The sequence below is a fragment of the Nesoenas mayeri genome, assembly GCF_963082525.1.
Source record: "Nesoenas mayeri genome assembly, chromosome: 10".
In the NCBI taxonomy this organism is placed as follows: Eukaryota; Metazoa; Chordata; class Aves; order Columbiformes; family Columbidae; genus Nesoenas; species Nesoenas mayeri.
Window position 1 is genome coordinate 22,697,577 of NC_137560.1, and position 24,124 is coordinate 22,721,700.

The 24,124-nt window shown below is 54.7% G+C and overlaps 1 protein-coding gene across 1 annotated transcript; it reads right to left on the reverse strand.

Moving 5' to 3' along the window:
* Positions 1–3,635: 3,635 nt before the first annotated feature.
* ABHD6 (abhydrolase domain containing 6, acylglycerol lipase) lies at positions 3,636–12,897 on the reverse strand (the record flags this gene model as incomplete). Its single annotated transcript, XM_080350239.1, has 8 exons — positions 3,636–3,812; positions 4,681–4,781; positions 5,479–5,533; positions 6,639–6,796; positions 7,984–8,116; positions 8,370–8,483; positions 9,170–9,326; positions 12,779–12,897. The coding sequence occupies 8 exons, from the start codon at positions 12,895–12,897 to the stop codon at positions 3,636–3,638; spliced, it is 1,014 nt and encodes a 337-aa protein (XP_080206365.1).
* Positions 12,898–24,124: the final 11,227 nt, after the last annotated feature.

Here is a 24,124-nt window from a genome sequence, read left to right on the forward strand (position 1 = left end):
GGGTGGGGGGGGGTTGGCTGGATGGGGGGCGGCCAGGGTGGGGGACACCCATGGCAGCACCCAAACCACAGTGCCAGACACCCCGAGCATCCCTTCACCTGTCAGGGGATGCTCTGCGTGAAACCCACCCCAAGGCAGCCGATGGAGAAAAGGAGAAAGATGCTTCCGCACTGCAAGCAAACATCTAGCTGCAGCTGTGTGGAGCCGGACCCAACCCATGTTTCAAGGCACCACATTGTCCCCAGCAGCGGCAGCTGGGGACACGGCAAGTGCCCCAGAGCAGTGCCACCAGCTCGTCCCTCCTGTTCCCACCAACACCCCAGGAACGGGGTGACGGGCACCACCACAGACCTGGATGCTCAGCAGCAGAACAGTTTGCTTGGAGGCATCATTAGGTTGATCAGCAAGCCAGCCCTGTTGTGTTTTGCAACTTCTCCTCAGGATACAGAGAATCAGCCTTAGCAAGACCCATAACAACCAAGGGCTGACTCCTTGCTCAGCTTTTATACGAGCCTCTACCTTCATGAGCCGTCCCACCCAGCCCAGACCTTCTTTATTCACATAAGGAAAGCAACACTAAACACAGAGCAACAAACCAAATCGCAAACTCTTTCCTCCTGCCATGCCAGGATGCTCATACGTCAGGTTCCTTGTACTCAGGATTGATACAACTAGGTTCCAACAGCTTCCTTATGGTTCCCCCAGCTCTGCCCACAAGATGCCCAAATCCCAGGGGAGGAGCAGGAGCCTCTGCCCCTTGCCGACCCCCACACGCAGCCCAGAACGCAGCCTTACCTGGGGAGACAGGGCTTAGCGCCAAGCAAGAAGCAGCCACTGCATGGCCTGGGGCTTTTCTGGCCCCCAGCAGGAAATGAGGGTTATGGAGATCAGCAATGGTGTTATCAGGTGTGCTCCCAGCTGCAGGCAATTTCCCTCCTGCCTCTGTCCCTGGGCCCAGCTGCTGCCACAGGACCAGCTCAGGCACCAGCACAGCTGGAACCAGCGGCACAGCTGGAACCAGCAGCAGCCACAGTGAGGTGTGGTTCAGCACCCAGACATCTCCCCCCAAATAGACCAGGGGATTTTACAGCCAAACCATGTCAGGCTGCAATGGGTGATGCGGACACCCTGAGCCACCTGGCAACCCCCTCACACCCCCTGTGCTGATGGAATTAAGCATAGAATCACAGAATGGTTTGGGTTGAAGGGACCTTCCCAGCTCCCCCAGTGCCCCCCCTGCCATGAGCAGGGACATCTTCACCAGCTCAGGGTGCTCAGAGCCCCGTCCAGCCTGGCCTGGGATGTCTCCAGGGATGGTTCATCCACCACCTCTCTGGCCAACCTGGGCCAGGCTCTCACCACCCTCAGGGCAACAATTCCTTCCTCATGTCCAGCCTGAATCTCCCCTTTTATAGTTTAAAACCTGCAGCCACCGTCAACTCGATCTGTGTCTGCGGGCAGGGGCTGGGGGGCCGGGATGATGCTCCCCAGCCCTCCCTCAGCTCCTCTGCCCAAGCACACAGAGCTGGGCCCCAGCAGCCTCCTGGAGAAAGCAGAAATGCAGATGTTTGTGCCTGGGTATTGATGTACTGCTATCCCTTGTGTACTGTATGAACTCAGTAAGACTTGTAATTACATCTGAAATTGGCATTTAACGCACTTTGAAGAGGTATCTTGGCACTCAAAACCTAACTCCCCTGTCCCCCGAGGTTTTATTTCGCTTCTCAAGTGTTTAGGGCCACGTCCTCTTAATTAAAAGGCAAAAGCAAAATTCACGTTGTCTTGAAGAGATGCAACTTGAGCCTTCCTGGTCTTCGCAGTCTCTCTTCACATTGTCAAACATTCCTCGAGGCAAAACCTGCATCTCCTGGAAATGTGGGGAGGAAAGAAGCAGCAGAGCCAGTCCCTGCGCCAGGCATCCCCCCCAGCACAGCCCCTTCTTCCCCAAAGTAACCATTGCACAGCGGACTCCTTAAATCACTAGATTTTAATAGCCATATAAATCTTTTGCATACAGCAATCTGCGGCGTATGAGAAACCATATAGATACCCAACAACTTTTTCTGGCTTTTACCACATAAAACTATCACCTTCTTTTATTTTATTTTTTAAACCAACTCCTGTAGTAGAAACAACAACCAAGCAATTAACAGCAAACTCCTAATTTTCTAAAAGAACAGCGTTTCTTCTCTGGAAAAGAGCAGAGAAGCTGACGGGGAGTTTCACATCTATGTACAGGTGGGGGTCCCTCAGAAGGACGGCGAGACGATGGCTGTCAGCACCCCAACGGTGGGTGCCCCATCTGCGGGGGGCTCTTAGCACCCACTGTCACCCCCCGAGGAGCGCAGGGGTGACCGAGGGGTGACGGTCACCTCGCTTCGCCTTCCCAGGCCCACGCACCGCCCTGCCCTCCCACATCCAAGGGTCCCACTCAAAACCAGGACCAGCTCCATCCCCCCAGGACCCGCAGCGAGGGACAGCACTGGGGGGGTGCAGGATGCATCCCTACATCGCCCCGCAGCCTGCAGAGCGCAGCTTGTCCGCATTGCCCATTTCTACCTCTAATTCCACTCGCTCGGGAGTTACACTCGTGGAGAGGACACACAAGCACACCGTGGCGCTCCACGGCGCCGCAGGCGAGCCGTCCCCACCGAGACACCCCCTAACCCCCATACACACCCGCTCCCGCCCTCGCGCCTGCTTTCGGTGATGTCAGCATTCACAGAATTCACGGAATTCATTAAGAAAAATCGTATTTACATCAACGTGTTCAGCAGCGCGACGTGATAGAGGAGCTGAGATAAATTTGCCCGAATTTGCTGCCTCGCACCCTGTCCATGGGTTTATTGCTGGCTGGGGCTCGGGGACTGGATCACCCGGGTAGTTTCCATCCCTCCGGTTCACGCACCGGCGGTGAAGCTGCTGTCTGCACCCCGAGTTTTCACTCGCTATTTCACCCCTGGACAGGGCGGGCTGTGCCGGACGCCGTCCCCTGGGCAATGTTAAGGCATCACATATACACAGGAGCTGTTCGGGCGTTTGAAAAAAACCCACTCAAAGTGTAAACATTTTCACACATACAGTCATCGGACTTCCACGCATCAAGTTTCTGGTTGTTTTCTGCATAAATCACGAGTTAAGGAGCTACACAAAGAGCACTCGAGCCTGGAGCACGGGGGTTCTCTGACAGCACAGCAGCATGCAACGCGATGGACTCTAAGTAGTAGAAATATTGTTAAGTCTCAGTTCAGGACGCTTCTTCCTTCCTACGCTTCTTATATAGTTTAGATAAATGTCATTAACAACTATGTGCCGGTAACTCGGGTAAGATGGGTGGCTGCGTAAGGAGCTTCAGCATACGGCATGGCTAACGCTTGGTGATTTCAGCTCGTTTCTACTTTATCTCTAGAAAAGGAAGAATTTCTGTTTCCGTTCCGGTATCTATGGAGGTTGCTCAATGACCCCTAGGTTGCTGTGCCGGCGGTGCTATAGGTTTAGGTATCAGTGATTCTGCCTTCCTCAGGGACTTTGGCACATTCACCTCAATTCGCAAATGAGATCCCTGAGAACTTCTCGAAGCTGCAGGGCTTTACAGTTCAACAGAGCCGGCGCGGGCGCTCGGCCCCTCGCCGCGCTCACGCCTGCTTCTTCATGTAGTAGGGGCTGTGCAGCAGCGCCAGGAACTCCAGGATGAGGTTGGCCGTCTTGCGGGGCCGCTCCACCACCACCGAGTGCCCGCAGTTCTCCAGGATGTACACGTGGCAGTCCGGGATGGCGCTCGCTAAAAGGTTGGCACCAGAAACATCCAGGACCTGGGTGGTGGGGGAAGAAAAACAGTCACTCCCATGGGTAGAGCTGGGTTTTGGTTGACACCGTAGAAAGAAACCCCATTTGAGCTGCTTTTGTGAGTCCAAGTAAGATGCCGAGCAGGGATGTGGGCACTGAGAACAGACTTTTAGCAGGGCCTGTTGTGATAGGACAAGGGATGATGGTTTTAAACTAAAGGAGGGAGATTCAGGCTGGACATGAGGAAGAAATTGTTGTCCCTGAGGGTGGTGAGAGCCTGGCCCAGGTTGGCCAGAGAGGTGGTGGATGAACCATCCCTGGAGACATCCCAGGCCAGGCTGGACGGGGCTCTGAGCACCCTGAGCTGGTGCAGATGTCCCTGCTCATGGCAGGGGGACACTGGGAAGATCCCTCCAAAACAAACCATTCTGTGATTCTATGGTGCCAGCCCCATCCCATGGTACCCGTGCCTGGGGACAGGGCAGGGGTGCTGCACAGCGCTGGTCTCAGTATGCTGCAGGAAACTCTCTTGGATGCTTTTTGGCAAAGGCATCATTGCAAGCACCACTTGCGCCTTTACCTGCCTGCAGCTCACCACCTTCCCCCGCCCACTCCTCCCTCCACAGCCAGCCCTGTGGAGCCCCACATTTTGCCCACAAACTGCAGATTCCTCCCCAGCTGTCAGGACAAGCCTCTTCGCTGGCACTTTGTGTCCAGCACCTGCCCCCCATCTGTCCCCTCGCCCCCCCAGCCCTGCTTCTCGCTGTTTTGCAGCTTTCTGTCCATCACCCCGCCGAGCCCCCCTGGCCAAACCCATGGGAACGGGGCCACTCGTGTGCCCGCTGGCCGCAGAGCAGCCACAGCCTGGCCGCGCAGCCCGCGTGTCCCCGGTACCTGGTCCTGCTTGCCCCAGATGACCTGCGTGGGCACTTTGATCTTGCTCATGTTCTCGTGGAGGGAGTGCCTGGACTTCTCATTCACGATTTCTAAAAACACTAGTGGGGGAAAGAGGAGAGAGTCAGTGCTACAAGGGGATGCTTTGCTGCCCCACCTCACAGGGGTCCCTGCACGCCAGCCCTGCCAGTGTCCCCTCGGTGGGACACCCGGGGGGTGATGGAGAGACCCCCCAGGGGCTGTCCCTGCAAGGGCTGAGTCCTGCACCGCCACCGAGCCGCCCCGCAGAGAGATCCTCCTCCCAGCCCCCCTCCTCCTAGATATTAGCACTAATTAACACACATGAGGGCAAAGCAGCGACCCCACCACCCACCGTTTGCTACCAGCGACTGAGGTGCATCCCCAAATCTCTTAATGACGTTGCCCCTTCCCACCCTCACCAAGGCAGCATGGGGGTGCAGGGGTGATACCGGGAATTAACAATTAACTAATTAACACTTAAAGAACTAACACTTGAAGAGCTAACATAGAGCTAACCCTTTAAGCCACATCACTATTGCCTAGCCTTGCTTAGCTTTGTGTAACTTGTTGTATGAGAAACAGGAGTTCGCTGACGCCTTGCAAAGATAATAATCCTTGGGTGCATCCTTGGGTGAACTAGATAACAGAAACTTGGGCACACAACTCAGAAGGTCATTTCGGCGCCTCAGGGAACAGATGGCAGCAGGGGACATGGGACCAGCCTGTCCCCACCCCCGGGGGTCCGGCTAGAAGGTCTGGGGAGGGGGCAAAACTTACGTTTCCGATAAAAATCATTGTGTGGGATGCGAACGTCCACGAGGCCCTGGAGGATCTGCAGGGAGAGCACAGGGAGCTGCTGGGGGCCAGAGCTCATCCTCGCCAGCCCCCCTGCCCCATGCAGCCCCGCACCCACACCAGCCCAGGCACCTCCGCCCGTACTTAAATGCACCTATTTCAGCAACAATTACTGTCTATTTTATGATGTGGATCCCAATTTCTCCCCCAGGCCAGCTATCCACAGCCAGCCTCAGCCACGACTGTGCATTTCTTCCTTCTTTTTAATCTTTTGTCAAAAATAAAACAGTCTTGGCGTTACCTTACATTTTTTTTCCTTAATCTCCAATCTACTCATCCCAGGCTTCCTAAGGAAAACCAGCTTAATGGCCAGGCCCTCGCCAAGTTCCTCCCGCCTGACAATGAGGAGATTAACATTTCCATCCCTTTTCCTTAAAAAGCAACAAACAATCCTCCTCCAGGCCCGACAACAGCCGCTTTAGTTATTTAACACTTCCTGACTGCTGTATTTACTAAGAAGCCCCTTGACATCCCAGCCCACTGCCAAGACTCTGCTGGAGCAGGAATTTCAGCGGGTGTTGCTGGAGGGAGGTGGGAAAAGCAATTTGAAGGGAAAGTGCTGGAAGGGTGTTGGGAGCAGAGCTGGGGTGGCCTGTGGGGTGACGAGCATCAGGCTTGGGAGAGGCAAACAAGCAGAAAAATCATAACAGAAAACACCACTGAAAGTTGGGGAGTTGGTGAATTGGACTCTAAGGATGTATGACCTCTCATCTTGAAGAAAGGATGCTGAAAAGCACGATTTATTTGGGGATAATATGGCTTCTCCCAAGTAGCAAGTGATGGAATGAGAGGAAATGGCCTCAAGTTGCGCCAGGGGAGGTTGAGGTTGGATCTGGGGAACAATTTCTTCCCCAAAGGGCTGTGGGGCATTGGAACAGGCTGCCCAGGGCAGTGCTGGAGTCACCAGCCCTGGAGGGCTGGACAGACGGACATGAGGTTCTCAGGACATGGGGCAGTGCCAGGGGTGGGGGAATGGTTGGATTCCATCATCTTGAGGGTCTCTTCCAAGCAAAATGATTCTGTGATCCTATAAGCAAACCTGCCCCCCTGTCCCGGACACCACAGCCAGCCCAGCTCCTCACCTGCTGCGGCACCTTGAAGCGAACGTAGGAGCAAAGCTTCAGCATATCCGACATCTCCTCAGGAGTGGAGGGAATTAGAGGGATCCTGTCGATGCTTTTAGACTCTTGCAGCTCCCGGAGCTGTTTGATGAACTTGCTGTCGGTGGTACTTGGCAGGCCTGGGTCCAACGAGAAGGGGGGCACAAGCTGAAAACCCGGACGAGACCCTACCAGCCCCAGTGACAGCAGCACTGTGCTGACCTCCACCATCCCTGGCTCTGCCTTTCCCCTTGCTTAATCATTAAAAGAAAAAATAGAGGGGGAAAATAAAATCTGTACACACAGCAACGTTAATAGGAACCCAGGGTACCCCAGCGTCCCCCTGCTCCAGGGCTGACACCACCGAGCCCCATGGGCTGACGCAACACAAGGTGTATTCCTTGGAGACACAAATAATTTGGCAAAAAACGTAGTGTGTATTTTTATGTAGACAGTGGATGCAAATACTAACGCCTGTGCCCAGCCTGCTACAGCAAAGGGTCAGACAGACAATTCCAGAAGCTCCAACCACACGCACCCCATCCCCCAGCAGCGTTACCCCACACCCCTCTGCAGCCCCACACAGGGGTTTCACACCCAGAAATGGAGATTGTTGGCCGAAAGCTCCCCAAGAGCCTTGCCTGTAGCTTGGTGACCCTGTGCTTTGCTTCACTAATTACTTCTTACCAGAAGCCTCTTTCCTTGTGCAGAAGGAGCTGCTATAACAATAAGGATGCAGCAAAGCCCTCCCGGCAGAGGAGCTCCCTGCCAAACCTGCAGCACGTCATGGCCAGGCTCCCCTGAGCCCCCCGGCCAAGGGGACGGCGGGATGGAGGGATGCTGCATGGGCACAGAGACACCCTGCTGCCCTGCACCCCATCCCAAAGTGCTCCTCCCACTTGGAGCACCCAAAGGTGCCAGCAGCAAGTTCACCGGCCTCCGAGCCCCAGTCCTCAGGCACACTGTGGCTCTTGAGTGGCCAGACTGGGGAGACTTCCCACCGCTGCTGGTTCGGACGTGCCATGTAAAACAGCTGCCACCCACAGGAAACAGGTTTTCCTCCAGAGCAAGACTTGTCCCGTTTGCCCTAATCCCAGCTCTAACCACAGCTCAGTGGGGCAGATCCAAAGCCCTGGAGAAAAGGAATCAGGACAAGGCTGTGATTTCCTCCCGTGCCCTGGAAGCATGCCCGGCTAGAGCTTTTCAGACGGTACATACAAATCGTTTCAAAATGCTTCGTACTAAAAGCCTGTATTGCCACCAGCACTGCTGTGGGCTTGTGCACCGGCTCCTGCTCGCCCTCTCCTCGCCCCTCTGCCTTGCCCACCTGCGGGACAGATGAGGGTCAGGCTGCAAATGTCTTCTGGGTACTGAGCAGCGTAAACGCCGGCAACGTTTCCCCCCATGGAAGTGCCAACCAGATGAAAGGGCCTTCTGTTCAGCCTGATGCACTCCACGAACTGGCAGGAGAGCAGAAGGAGCATTGTTAGGGGAGAGGAAGCAGCGGCCTGGGGTCATTAGAGAAATTAAACTCAAAAGCTTGAGGTCGGTGGCTCTGGCTGCCTGGGAAGGGAGGGTGCGGGGCTCCACAAGGCAGGGCTCACAGGGCTTAGCATCCCTCTTGTCCCCACATCCTGGCACATCCCTCTTGTCCCCACATCCCGGCACATCCCTGCATCCATCTGCAGAGGTGATGTGATGCTGGGCCATTACCTGGTGGATTCTCTGAGCCTGCCCGCTGATGGAGTAATCGTCCAGGTCCGAGCGGGTCGTGCCCTCGTGCCCAGGCATGTCCACACACACCAAGTGCAGGTTCTTTGGCAGAAACTGCAGAAAAAATAACAGGGGTGGTTACAGCACAGGGGAACTGCTGTGAAGCCCAGGGAGTGACCACAGGTGAGAGTAGGGGCATTGCTCTCCTCCTAGAAACCACCGGTTACTTGTGCACCAGAATAAATTAGCTTGTGTACCAAGGATGACATGATGAGAACCATAGAATAGTTTAGGTTGGAAGGGACCTTCAAAGTCCCACCCCTGCCATGAGCAGGGACATCTTCACCAGCTCAGGGTGCTCAGAGCCCCGTCCAGCCTGGCCTGGAATGTCTCCAGGGATGGTTCATCCACCACCTCTCTGGCCAACCTGGGCCAGGCTCTCACCACCCTCAGGCCAACAATTTCTTTCTCATGTCCAGTCTGAATCTCCCTCCTTTAGTTTAAAACCATCACCCCTTGTCCTATCACAACAGGACCTGCTAAAAAGTCTGTTCCCATCTTTCTTATAGGCAAGACTTACTTCCCACAGAGAAGGCAGGTATATACTGCTTTTCCCTTCTTCTTGTCATAGGGATGACAGGGATTCAACAATCAACCAGCACAGAGCTAAGGAGGGTATTTCTAAGAGGTTACAACACTCATCACGTCCCACGCATGCAACCGTTGGGTCCCCACATCACCCTCAAGCCCAGCACCATCAGCTCTTACTAAGCAGCAACATGACAGAAATGGAATCCCACCTTGACTATGGACAACCACATGTCTTTGTGGGCTGAGAAGCCGTGTAACATCAGGATGGACGGTCGGTACCCAGGTCTCCCTCTATAGGAATAACAAAACTGATAGTCATCGTAGTATGCGTATCTAACCTGCATACCCAGGGCTCGGCGCCAGTACCTGGAAACAAGGAGAAAACACCACCAGTGAGTGAGGCAAGACCAGAGCCCAGCGGCAAGATAAGCCAGGTGACAAGTCCAAACTCTGCCACGGATCTGCCGGTTTGCTAAGACCAGTTAGGTCGGGCTCACATCAGTGCTGTCATGGCCTAACTGGGACCAGCTCTGAGCATCTGGTCCCTGGACCAGACCTTGTGCTCACAAGGGATCCCTTTCTGGTGTTGGAGCGGCCGCTGGCTGTTTGCGGCGGGCCTGCAGATGGCTTGGGGACACACCCTGTTTGTTTGGTAAAAACTCTAACTACCCAAAATAACTGATTTGCAAAATTCCCTCAAGGCAATGGAAATGGGCCAAAAGTAACAATCCTAACATGGAAAACACCCAAAGGTTGGTATGAGGAGAGAGGCCCAAGAGAACGGTAGCGTGCAAGGGAGGTGCTTGGTCCAAGTGGGGTTGTTGGGGCACAACCTCGCAGCCATGGGACAACGTCACACCCCGGACAAGCATCTCGGGTCCCAACCAAACCAACCGCGTCAGCCAGAGCGCCGCACAAACCCATTCCCCATACATCAACTAGATGATCTTTAAACGCTTATTTATACACACACGAAGGACCGTAAGGAGCCATCTTTATGGGTCAAACACCCCAGAAGATAGCAGGATAACCCCAGGTTATTCATCTGCAAGCAGCGGCAGACGGCTCCTGCCAGCCTGCTCGAGAAGCATGCAGCGAAACCGCCGGCCAGAGGGGACCTGCACAGAGATTATCGGTGACACTTGGGACACATGATGTGTACGTGCAGCCCCAGATGGAGGAGCAGGGATGCTGTCGCTGCATTTCCCCTCTGCTCAACACATCCCCTGCCAAGACAGCCACCAGGCTACTCCCGATGGCCAAGATACCGGCAAATATTTTTATACACAATAGCAGAATTTATTTGAGACACAAGAGCAAGGTCACCAGCACTGCTGGGCTGTCCTAGCTCTCTGCCCACTCAAAGCTTATGAATAGTGCAATCCTCTTTTAGCATAATCTCTTTTTGGAAGGAGTTAGTAGGACTTAAGCAGCATCTCGGCTCTCTGCTGGTCCTCCAAGGAGAGGTGAATTTCTCCCTGAATAAGTGTCTTAAGAGTCCTCGCCTGAAAGGCACCGGTGTAAACTACCGATGGGCAAGATGATAACATTTTTAGCAACTGATCCTGATGGATCAATTCAGCAGAAGGCAAAATAATCTGTGCAAAGCTGAACTGATCCCTCGCAAGGTGTTAACGCGCTTAGTGGCAGCGGCTAAACTGATTAACCCCTGGTAGGCAGACAGGCAGGGCAGGGGTCAGCGGAGCAGCCCTGGGTGTCACACCCGGCATTAGCGCCCCAGGAGGGAGCGAGGCCATCGGTGACCGGGACCCGGTGTGACCCCGCACCGTGCTGGCTGAGGACACGCAGAGCGGCAGCGAGCAGGAGGAACGGGGCAGCGAGAGAAGGGAGAAGCATCTCCTGGGATGTGGGGAAACACAGTGATTTTACCCAAAAAAGTTGACTCGGAGGCAAATAGGGAAGGATGAGTAAAGAGCAAACTCCCTTTTCTCGCCTATTGTCCCTAAGAAAGAGGTGCCCATGAAACAGAGCATCACAGTGACTCCTGCAAAATGCCAGCGCTGCCAGAAAAGCTACGAGAGAGATGGGAGCACTTACCCTCCCCAAGAACAGAGTCCTGGTGATCTCTGCTCACACAGTCCCTCCTCACCCGAACACACACCGACCCACCCACGGTGCATCTTCACCTGGCCCCTGAATCATAGAATCATTTCAGTTGGAAGAGACCCTCAGGATATCGAGTCCAACCATAACCTAACCTAACTCTAGCACTAAACCATGTAAATAAGAACCTTGTCTAAACGCCTTTTAAACCCCTCCAGGGATGGTGACTCCAGCACTGCCCTGGGCAGCCTGTTCCAGTGCCCCACAGCCCTTTCTGGGAAGAATTTTTTCCTAATATCTAATCTAAACCTCTCCTGGCACAACTTGAGGCCATTTCCTCTTGTCCTATCGCTTCACAGCCCTGAAGGACACAGCAGCATCATCTCCTCTGCCGCCTTCTCAACCCAGCTCCATAGAGCTCCTGGCATCAGTCCTTGCGCCTCCTTCTCCCTGTCCTGCCCCCGCATGCAGCAGCGTTTCTCCAGTGGTTCCCCACTGAACCTGAGCCCTGCAGGGTCCTCCCCGCCTTCCACCAGCTGCTCCTATATCCAAGAAGAAAGAAAAGTAATTTGCCTGATGAAGCTGGTACCATCTGGACCTGCTGCCTGCTCGCCTTTGCAGAGCAACGTTTGGCCTCGCAGCTCCCCACGCGATGCACAACGGGATGAAATTCTCCCCATGCCGATCCAGTCGCTGGGGTTTTCATCCCATCCTCCCTCAGCCCCCAGACGCTGTCATTAAAAGGCTGCTAATTAACATGCTGTTAGAAACGGGCTCCATCGCGCTGCTGCGCCTGAGCGCCGGACGGGCTCCCTCCCTCCTCACGCAGGAGGTCACTTTGATTTGGAAACACCCCCTGAGCAAAACTGCAGGAGCCACCATCTGCCAGCAGCATGTGAGGGCAGCCTGCTGTGCTGCCTGCTCCTGCCTGCTGTGCTGCCTGCTCCTGCCTGCTGTGCTGCCTGCTCCTGCCTGCTGTGCTGCTCCTGCCCATGTCGGGCGAGGAGACGCTGCCCCGGCTTCTGAAGGCAGCGTTATTACAGCCTTCCCCTGCAACAAATCCAGCCAGGAAAGCTGCCAGCATGCTTATCACCCATTTCCAGGGACAGATGAAGGCTGAAGGATGCAGCGCCAGCATCAGAAAGGACAAGATGCATGTGGGTAAGGAAAAGCATCACTCCATCCAGCACTCCAGCCCCGAGTGGGGAGAATGAGAAGAGCCCCGTCCCTAACTAGCAGCGAGAGAAAAGCCCCTGCCCACCGAGCAGGTTGTTAACCAGGAGGGACTGTGTGAGCCGAGCAGTCACAGCAGAGCCAGGGACACCCGCAGCGATGGCTGCAGAGACAAGGTGGGAGGTCACCAGCCCACCGGGGCTGTCAGGCTGGGGACAGCCAGCAATGGTGACACTTTTCCCAGCCACAGTCCCATCCTTGGGGGACACATCCCAGAAAGGCTCAGAGACATCCTGCAGCCCAGCTGAGGCTGCCCTGACAGACAGAAGCCTCAGCAGTAATAAAGCAATCAGAAAATGCCATTTTCTTCTCCCAGAGATGCTTAAAGCTACACACAGATGGTGCGACCACGGAAAACTCCACCTTACCTCCTCCCGTCACCATCACGCGCAGGATCGCCCACCTCCATCCATGACAACTTGGGCTTTTTGCAACAAGCCCATGTGTGCTGGGACCTTCCAGGGACCAGCAGCAATTCCACCCCTGGGCTAACAGGAGAGCAGCTGGGCTAATGAACTCACCAGTAGTAGATGCGGATGAGCGCCGAGGGCCAGAGGAGGAAGGAGGCGACGAAGGCCAGGATGGGGATGGCCAGGGTGCCGCCGGCGATCACAAACATGTTCAGCACGTCAGGGTCCATCCTGCGCGTCCCTGCCCAGCCTCACCTGCCCACGGTAAGGGAAGGATCAGAGATTAAATACCAGAAATGATGACAAGTCAAGGCTAAATGAGATCTCTGCTGCCAGGGGGAGGGGGAAGCGGCTCTGCGAGAGTTAAGGGATGCAGCTTGGGAGTGCAGCAATGTCTCTTTCAGTTTTATAACTTGATTTTTGGCAATGAGCCTCCTAACAGGCATGGACCATGTCTGGGGTGACTGGACGCATTTAAAAAACAGGTAGATGAGGTTCTCAGGGACATGGGTTAGTGCCAGGGTTGGGCTCAATGATCAGTTGGTCTCTTCCAACCAAAGCAATTCTGTGATTCTAGGACACAGCCCTCGGGGCAGCCCACAGTCGCAGCGAGCACAGCACCCATGGGTGCGGGCAGCCTTTCCCCCAATGGGCGCAGGCAGGGATGGCTTAAAGCAGACTCCGCGTTGCTTTTCGGAGGCAGCCGTCCAGCTCGGGCTCCCCTCCCCCTGCCCGATCCCAAATCCCCAGTATACAACCACTGACCTAGAATTGATGGCTTGAGCCTGGCTCTCATTACCGCTCCGCACAGGCACCAACTAATCAAGGCAGCAGAGCCTATTAATGGGCTTGGGAATCAAAGGAAACAACCTGGCAGGGTGCTCTTTGGCCACCAGCCCTTATCTGAGACAAACTCACCCCCGCCCCCATGTCCTTGCTCCTGCCCCACAAGCGTTTTGCCCTGGTTGTGGATCCCAGGTCCCCATCCGGCTCCTGAGCATCCTTCAGACACATCCCAGGGGCAGAGACGGAGGACACCGGGCACCAGGACGAGCCCTCACGCACCGCCATGCTCGTCTCTGGACTCTCCCCACCATGAGCAGCCGGGAGATATTTTTCTCATTAAGAGATTAAACCTGTCACACACACATCTCCTCTAATTCTCCTTGCTCACCAACATATGTCTCGCCCTTTCCTCAGCGCTGGTTTTTTTTGGTCACACGTTTCTAAAGCGAGATGTTTCCAACACCTGCTCTCCCATCAGCCGTCCCCCCCATCACCACCACATCAACCTGCGCCAGGACAGGCAGATTCATTGCTGTTCCCTGCAAGACCCATGGCGGTGTGGGGTACGTTGTATGTTGTGCCGGGAAGCAGGAACTGAATCACCACGGTCGCATCCTCCCCGACGCCATCGCGCTGGATCACATCAAACCACCACATTACACACGACCAACAAAAACGGTTTACAGAACCTCTGCAGCAACAGCCAGGTTTGCCCTCTTCCCCCAGGGAAAACAGAAATTTGAGGAATACTGCAAATATTTCCACCAAGCACCTCCTGAACAAAGCTAAACTCCATTTCCTTCTTCAAGCCTCAACAACACACCGTTATTCATTTAATTAACATTTTGCAGGAAGATTTTTGATCTCTGCGTGGCTCGTTTGTAGGTAAACACTTTATGCAACAGATAAACCTTGTAGGTGAGAGGAGGGCTGCACGGGAGCCCACTTGAGAGCACTTTGCTATGTCACTAAAACAATGAAGCAATTAAGCACAGAAAATCACCATCATCCCCGTTGGTGACCCGTAACAAGAGAACACGGGGTCACCACCTCCACCTCCGCCGCCTCCGCCGCTCTTGGAAAGCAAAACAAGGAGGAGAAAGCCTTTAAAAAGCTCAGCTTACTCTGCAGAGATCTCCTCCTCCTCTCCACACGGGTCCTGCTGGTTGTGGGTAGTGGCAGCGCCTGAAAACACTGTTGGAAGAGGAAAAAAAGAATAAAAAATTAAATTTGCACTTCTTTTTCTCCTTTCAGAATCGGTAGCTGGGCAAAATGGTGAGTTTGGGGTATTTAAGCCACAAGCTTCCCTTCAAGATGTCTCAACTATTCTTTCTGACCAACCTCTCCCCTGTTTGCGTAAATATGGTGTTTTGTACAGTAAAGCCAAAGGAGGGCACTTGTTCCAAGCAGGAGCAAAGTGCAAGCTGCCATCTGAGATGGCGCGTGAGCCAGCGCGGCGGGGAGAGCCGGTGCCAGCGGCCCCCGCCACGGCACCCCGCGAAACGGGGGCTCAGGGCTGCGCTGTGGGTGATTACAGCTATTAGAAGAAAGCCAGCTAAGCTGCTTCCCATCCCCTTCCTCTTCGTCTTACATGTAATTTTCCAAGCGCTGTCAGGGCCCCCCCGGGCCGTCCCCGCGCTGAAGCCGTAGCACAGCAGGAAATCACTGGCGAGGCAGGAAAACACCGGCCTGAACTCACCAGCAGCTTTTAGCCATGGGAACTACCGAAATTCATGCTGGAGGTTCAGCAGGAGCACTGGAACCCCCGCCATGAGCACTGGGGGCTGCTTCAAGCCACAGAATCCCCGAGAGATCCCACGCAGGTGCCCGGGGGGGCTCCCGTCCCCGTTGTGCCGGCGCGTTTCGGCAGAGCCATGGCAGCCGCCGCTCACCACGTGAGCCCCGGCGCCCAATGCCGGCCACACGCACCCAGCAACCCCTCCTGGGGCCCCCGCCGGCCGTGGGTGCCGGGGGGAGGACGCTCGGGGAGCCCCGGGGTGCGGCCTGGCCTCCTTCTGCGTGGGCAGAGCATCACCACCGGTTTCCATGGTTACCCACGATGGAGGCGAGGGGAAGGAAGGCGCCAGCAGGCCCAGCTCCATGGTCAGGAACAACCAATGTCACCCCCTGTCCCCAGTACCCCAGGCTGGTAAAGCCACCCCTGCTGGCAGCAGCGCTGTGGGGACACCAGCCCCCCAAAACCAACCGCAGCGCCACCCCCTGCCATGGTGCTTTGCCACAGGGATCGTCACCCTCCCCACAGCATCGGTACCATGCCGTGTGGCCCCAGCCAGGGTACAGCCCTGTGCTACCAGCTACAGACATTGTGGGCTTAAAAATAAAAAGCAAGCCCTGCAGTAACAGCTCTAAATCTTCAGACCACAGCTCATCCATCACTTGGAGGTGCCCTGTGACCAAGAGTCACAGCAAACGGCCCCAAGCGTTGCTACTGCTTCTTGGAAGCATCTCCAAGTACCTCATAAATTAACTCTCAAACATCAGTTAGGCAAGTGTGATAAACGCCGTGTGATCACGGCAGCGGGACACGGCGGGCACGGGATGCCAAACCAGGAGCACCGGTTCCCACGCCGGCAGCCCAGCGTGTCCCCGCTTGTCTCCTCCTTCCTCCCCGGTGCCAAATCCAAGCAGGAGCCTCATCACCTGCAAAGAGGTGCCTAGAGGCAGGGAGAGGCTGTGGGTTGCTATAGAGGACAACATGCTGATGACAGTCCCCAGTTATTGGCCAAAGGACAACAAATTACTGTGAGCAAGGTTTGAACCTGCACTGGGATTTTTTCCTCTTTCAAGCTCAGGTGGTCAAACCAGAAAGGCTGGAGAAGACCCAACAGTGCAGCTCAGGTGTATATATTGATTTTTTCCAGGCCCCACATAAGATCAAGCAGCAGCACAGCCCAGTGTGTGGGATCAAGAAAATGCATTTAGCTCCAAGAAAAAAAAAAAGCCATCCTAGAAATGTGAAAGCATCTGGGATTGTTACCCAGGGAGACAGGAGGCTCTTCAGCAGCATCAGCATCTCTCGCAGAGCAGGTCTGGGAGCCAACCTCGCTGACAGGGCAAGAGCTCGCAAGGGGTACCCGGGGGGCACTTTGGGGGCTACAGCACAAAATCCTTCACAAGGTATGGGGGTTCGGGTGCGAAGGGGAGAGCAGCAGCCAAGGCGCTGGGCAGCCCCGTGCAAGGCCAGGGGAGCTTTTCCCACCGCAGGAGTCACACATGTGTGCCAAAATTCAAGCACAAAGGTCGTACCAAACTGCGCCCATCGGGACTGGGCTGCGGAACCAGCCCGTGGTTGACCAACAACAGATTTTGAAACTCCAAACGGCTGAAAGCTAAGCAGCATACTTTACATTTTTTAAGAGCTCAAAAAGAAGAAACATTGACCAATTTTAAGAGCCCCCTGGAGAAACAGGGGGGCTTGACAGGCCTCAGCAGCTGAGGTGGGATCCCCAGAAAACCTGACTCACACCACTGACCGTGCAAGAAGAAAAACCCAAAACATGCAAGTGAGCCATTTTCCTTGGAAACTGCCCCCCCCCAGCACCCTCAGCAGCCAGAAAAATAACACTGACCATAAATGACAACATAACTAACATCAGGATTCCTCAGATGCCTATTTTGCAGCGTGATCTTCCAGGTGCCAGCCACAGTGGAATGATAATTTAAGATCTATTAATATTTGAAAGATCTCTGTCCATCAGCCAGCCAGCTCTCAATCTTAATCCAACCTCCAGAGGGCTGGAAGTAGGAAATGTGCCCTTTCACCTTAATTTATTTATAGATGGCAGAAATGAGATCATTATTTCTGTGGTGCCGTTTCACAAAACATCTCCCTCTGACCCATTTGTATTTGTGCAACACGGCTCTTTAAATATGAGCGGGAGAGTTTGGGCTTGGCCCCCAGCCCCACTGCTGCACCCAGGGCTGGGAACACGCAGGGACAAGGCGTCAGTGTCACCGCCAGCCGGCCTGGGGACAAAGAGGTTGGAAAGCAGGACCGGGGTGGGTTGTGCTGCCAGCCAGCCGCTGGTTTAGGAATTGATAACGTGCTCATCCTCCTTCCGGACCCCGTCGCCATCCCCATCGTGCCGCACACGCACGCAGCGGAGGATGCACCGGCGCATCTGATGTCACGAGTGCGCCCGGATTCAGCCCTGGGGGTGGCGGGGAGGGGGTTGGGAAAGATTTGGGGTACAAGGGGCCACCTCCAGGTCTCCTCTTGCCAGCACACAGCCCCCAGTTCCCCCCCCGCTCCGAGCATCCTCCTCCAGCAATATGACGGCATCCTACAAATAGCAGCGGCCGGGATGCGGCGCCGCTCTCCCGCCTTTTGCCCCCCTTTTTCTGATTATTTGGGGGGGTGAGTTAATTAAATCCTAAAAAATATATACATTTAAATTCTCCCCACCTCCAGCGATGCTACGGTTGTGAGCCGGGGGGGACCGAGGAGGGGGGCCCCGGACGCCGTTCCGGCGTCCGGGGCCCCCCCCCCCGGTCCCCCCCGGGCTTGGCATTGCTCTCATCACCCCCGCATCCCCCCCCTCGCCTCTCACCGTGCCGATCCGAGCCGGGCCGGGCCGCAATGGCAGCGCTGAGCGGCGGAACGAGGCGGCTCCGTTGCGCCCTCCCCTCCGCTCCCTCCCTCCCTGCGCGCCGGTTGCCGGGGCGGCTCCGCGGGGGCGCAGCGGAGCGAGGCGGGGATGCGGCGCGGAGCGGAATGGGGGGAGAAAGACGGGGTGTAGAGGGGGTGTGGGTGGGTGGAAAGGGGGGAGGAAAGGGGGTGCAATAGGAGTGAGGGTGGGGTGCAATGGGGGGGTATAACGGGGGTGCAAAGGGGCTACAAGGCGGCTAAAATGAGGGGATGTAGTGGGAGTCCATTGGAGGTGCAAAGTGGGGTGCAAAAGGGGTACAGTGTGGGTGCGACGGAGGTATAAGAGGGGTGCAAAGGGGCTACGAGGCAACTAAAATAGGGGGATGTAGTGGGACTGCAGTGGAGGTGCAAAGGGGGTGCAGTGGGGAGTATAACGGGTGGAAAGGGGCTACAAGGTGGATAAAATGGGGGGATGTAGTGGGACTTCAATAGAGGTGCAAAGGGGGAGGTGACATAGGGGTGCAGTGGGGGGTATAATAGGGGTGCAAAGGGGCTACAAGGCAGCTAAAATAGGGAGATGTAATAGGACTTCAATGGAGGTGCAAAGGGGGAGTGCAAGAGGGGGTATAACGGGGGTGCAAAGGGGCTACAAGGCCGCTAAAATGGGGGGATGCAGTGGGACTGCAATGGAGGTGCAAAAGGGGTGCAGTGGGGGGTATAACGTGTGGAAAGGGGCTACAAGTCAGCTAGAATAGGGAGATGTAATGGGAGTCCAATGGAGGTGCAAAGAGGGGTGCAAAAGGGGTGCAGTGTGGGTGCGAGGGGGGTATAACGGGGGTGCAAAGAGGCTACGAGGCAGCTAAAATGGGGGGATGTAGTGGGACTTCAGTGGAGGTGCAAAGCGGGTGCCATAGGGGCGTAGTGGGGGTGCAAAGGGGCTACAAGGTGGATAAAATGGGGGGATGCAGTGGGCTTCAATAGAGGTGCAAAGGGGGAGCTGACATAGGGGTGCAGTGGGGGGTATAAGAGGGGTACAAAGGGGCCACAAGGCAGCTAGAATAGGGGGATGTAATAGGACTTCAAAGGAGGTGCAAAGGGGGAGTGCAAGAAGGGGTATAATGGAGGTGCAAAGGGGCTACAAGGCGACTAAAATGGGGGGATGTAATGGGACTGCAATGGAGGTGCAAAAGGGGTGCAGTGGGGGGTATAATGGGTGGAATGGGGCTACAAGTCAGCTAGAATGGGGAGATGCAATGGGAGTCCAATGGAGGTGCAAAGGGGGGTGCAAAAGGGGTGCAGTGTGTGTGCGAGTGGGGTATAAGGGGGGTGCAAAGAGGCTACGAGGCAGCTAAAATAGGGGGATGTAATGGGACTTCAGTGGAGGTGTAAAGTAGGGTGCAATAGGGGTATAAGGGGAGAATAACGGGAGTGCAAAGGGGCTACAAGGGGGATAAAATGGGGGGATGTAGTGGGACTTCAGTGGAGGTGCAGGAAGGGGCATAATAGAGCTTCCATGGGGGTGCAACGGGGATACAACAGGGGTGGAAGGGGGCGGTGTAATGGAGGATACAATAGGGCTGCCTCGGGGGTGCAAAGGGGCTACCAGGTGACTACAATGGGGGATGTAATGAGACTTCAGTGGAGGTGTAAAGGGAGGGTAACATGGGGTGCAGTGGGGGGGTATAACAGGGGTGCAAAGGGGCTACAAGTCGGCTAGAATGGGAAGATGTAATGAGACTCCAATGGAGGTGCAAAAGGGGGTGCTATAGGGGTGCAGTGGGAGAATAACAGGGGTGCAAAGGGCTACAAGGTGACTACAATGGGGGGATGTAATGGGACTTCAGTGCAGGTGCAAAGAAGCAGTGCAATAGGGGTGCAGGAGGGGGTATAATGGAGCTTCCATAGGGGTACGAGGGGGGTACAACAGGGGTGAAAGGGGGGGGCTGCAATGGGACTGCAGGGGGGGCGCAAGGGGTGGACATAATGAGGTTTTCATGAGGGTAAAAGGAGGGGTAAAACAGGGATGAAAGAGGGGGCCGTGATGGGGTGCAGGGGAATACAGTGGAGCAGCAACAGGGGAATGTGACAGGACTTCAGTGAGGGTGCAAGGGAGGGATGCAATAGGGCTGCAGCAGGAGTACAAGGGGGTGTAACGGGTAAAGTTGGGGGATATAATGGGGTTTCCATGAGCTTGCAAGTTGGACATAGTGGCACTGCAATGGGGGTGTGGATACAACAGGGATGCAAGAGGGATACAAAAGGAAAGCAAGGGGATATGCTAAGGAGACACAGCAGGGATACAAGAAGGAGGCAATAAGGCTACAGAAGTTGTACAATGGGGTTACCATGGGGATGCAAGAGGAATAAAAAAAGGAAAGTGCTATAGCTGCAATGGGGTTATGACAAGGAGCTACAACGGTGGATACAACAGGGGTTACAACAGGGATGCCAAGGGGATGCAATACAGCTGCCACGGAGCTACCAAGGGGGATGCAGCGCTGCACCCCGCACAGCACACAGCCCCTTGCATGAGGCCTGGGGACAAGCTTGGGGGTGGGGGACGTCGGTCCCTTTCCCAGGGATGGGGCCGCAATCAGGGAGCACAGAGCTCTGCCACATTTCCCATGGAAAAGTCTCAAAGGTTGAAATTAGAGCATCCTACTGGTACTTTTATGCCTGAAATAGGATTTTTAAGCCTGCCATTTAAGTCCCAACAGATGACACTGTTTAATCTCAAGAGCTGCATTTAAAGCTGCATTTAAAATCTGCTCTGATTTGTCTTAAAACTTCTACCCAAATCCTTTCGCTACGAGCAATTTTACTTTCAATCCCCCGGGTCACTTATCAGCTTTGCATGTACCTTTAAGATATGCCCCAAAAGATGAGAGAACTCAATTAAATTGGAAATGAGATCAATTCCTGAGTAAGTGCAAGCAAATTGGGTCAAATCCTCACCGCATCCATGCTCTGGTAAAGGATGTCCCTTCGGTCTGGCGGGCAGAGCAGAGAGAAGAAGCAGCATAAAGGGCTTTCCAGAACAGAGTTTACTACAACGACCAAAAGCTTTTGTTAAGATGAGCTGTTGGAAGAGATTTATAATCAAAACGGAGGTTTTTAGGTGGCCCGGTGAAGGCAAGGCACAGCTTTGTGCAGCTTTTTGGTGTTTATCTTTGAAGAGCTCCACAGTCATGCTAGGCAAAGCAAAGAGGAGCTTCCACTAAGATGACCTAAGCAGACACGGAAGGTGTTTCATAAGCCTTCAAATGATGTTTGCAGTTGTATTTGTTTGTTCAGCTTTCCCGTGCACAGCCCCAGGCTCCCGGGGGACACGTGCAGGGCAGCACCGGCTCACACTGGGGATGGGTTTCCCACTGCGTTGTTATTCTGGGCCACTTGGTGGGAACGCCTCTGGAAAGAGTCATAAGCAAACGAGAAGCTGAAGCAGAGACCTGCGGTGGTTTTGTGTTGAAACACAGCATGAGCTCACCAGGAACCTGCTCTCGCAATCTCTGCGTGTAATTATGGAGAAGAGTCATCGAGTGTCTCCTTTGGTGAAATTGTTGCCCTGAGGGTGGTGAGAGCCTGGCCCAGGGTGGCCAGAGAGGTGGTGGATGAACCATCCCTGGAGACATCCCAGGCCAGGCTGGATGGGGCTCTGAGCACCCTGAGCTGGTGCAGATGTCCCTGCTCATGGCAGGGGGGGCTTTGGACATCCCTTCAACACAAACTGTTCTGTGATTCTATGGGTGGGCTGTGGGGCCATGCTGGGTTTTTGGGACACCCACCGTCCCCGGTGCTCTCCCACGCCATGGTCCCTGGGATGGCTCATGGCATCGTACCACAGCGCCAGCACTGAGCGAGGAAAAAGAGACGGGGACGAGTCACCCTGGGGAAGATGATTCACTTCACCCAACTGGCGTGCCGTCACTTGTTACGGCTGCAAACGATCCCAACACATTCCCTGGGAATTTGTCACCCAGCAGCAGAACGTAACACGAAAGTCTTTCATCTGGTGGAGCAAAACTGCTCCTCAGCTTGGTGGGCTTGGAGCTTCGGTTTTCCACAGCTTCCCCAGCCTGGATCCAGCTGAGCTTCTACCTTGCTATGGAAAACAAGGCAGTTCATGTGAAAGCCTCGCTGCCTTTAAATAATACTTTCCTAACTGTACTCCAAGTCAAGGCATATATTACATGTGTTTTAATTACACCTTTAACTGCTAACAATAAGGGTATACTTATCACCACAAAAACCTCCTCATTTGGTGGCTGCAATATCGTTATGGAGGGGTAACCTCAAAGCCTTGTTTAACCGTCCTGCGTCAGAGCCTTGACTGCAGATCACCTCGTGCTCTCCCGTGTCTCCATTCAATGGCCTCGTTCAAGCCACTGAAAACATGACGATGCATTTTCCCTTGAACCGCTGCAGCGGGGAAGCGTTCACGCTTTAAACCGCTACTCGAACAATATCGATGCTTCAAGTTGAAAAAGAAAAGCCTATCAGAGTCCTGTTGAGCAGTGATGCCCTGACAGTAATTCATTAAGCAGAACATGTACCTTCCAGAATTATAAATAAAGTATCAAAAGAAAAATAACCTATTGATTCAAAGAATACCATGTATCTTGCACACCACATACTTTCACCTTCGACTATTATCATTTCCAGAGGGTCACACCAGGGCACTTATCGCCATTAGATTGTCACTGAAGTCACTTCACAAATGACCATATTTGGTCTGCCCGCAGCCCAACTGTGAACTTTAGCAACATGGAATGGCCTGGGTTTCGCTACTTATTAACTTGAAGTTCCAGGAGACCGCAATAAAATAGCCTGCCAGATGGCTGTGGTAAGGTCATTGAGAGCCTAAAGGTCACTTCATTTGCCCAAAGGAACTTACTTTTATGGTGACATGGGTGACGTCGGGTCTGGCCCTTCCTACTTCTCCCACAGAGGATGTTGACAGAGCCGCAATTCAGGTAAAAATGAGAAAAATTAAGAAACACCCAACACCTTAAAGCCTGGCACGTGGAAAGGCGAGTGCATGGGGCTCTTGCCCAAAAAAATTCCCCTTTACAGAAGGTGCCCGTCTGTGCCGGTGTCCCCAGCAGTGCTGAACCCCAACCTGCACACAGCCACCGTGGTTTGCCCATGGGAGGAGAAATAAAGCTTCAGGGTTATTTTTGGGTGCTAAGTAGAGCCCCAGGGTGACCCCACGTGTCACAGCGCCCTGCAAGCGCAGAGCCGAGGGGATGCAGACTCACCTGCAGCCACAGGAAACGTCCCAGATCGTCTTGGTCCATCCCTGCCAGCAAAAACAAACCTGCGGCTGCCCTGCGAGTGGCAGGAAGCGGCTGTGCCTGACGTACGAGGGGAAACCTCCACGTCCAGACGCTCACGCCCCTGGGTTACATGGGGACCAGGAGCAGGCATGCAATCATGAGTCATTTTGGTTGGACAAGACCCTCAAGATCAGTGAGTCCAACCATTACACCACCCCGGCACTGCCCCACGTCCTGAGAACCTCATGTCCGTCTGTCCAACCCTCCAGGGATGGTGACTCCAGCACTGCCCTGGGCAGCCTGTTCCAATGCCCCACAGCCCTTTGGGGAAGAAATTGTTCCCCACATCCAACCTCAACCTCCCCTGGCGCAACTTGAGGCCGTTTCCTCTGCTCCTGGCGCTTGTTCCTGGGGAGCAGAGCCCGACACCCCTGGCTCCAAGCTCCTTTCAGGCAGTTCAGAGATCAGGTCTCCCCTCAGCTCCTGTTCTCCAGCTGAACCCCCCAGGTCCCTCAGCTGCTCCATCACACTTGTGCTCCAGCCCCTCACCAGTTCCATTCCCTTCTCTGAAGTCTCTCAGTATGGGGACACATCCCAACACAACACATCCCATCCCATTCATCCCTCAGCACCTTCCTGGAAGTGGGAAGATGAGAAGGCTGAATTGCTGTTCTGGAAACATCACCACACCAAACACAGCCACAGCCACAGCCACAGCCACAGCCACAGCCACAGCCACAGCCACAGCCACAGCCACAGCCACAGCCACAGCCACAGCCACAGCCA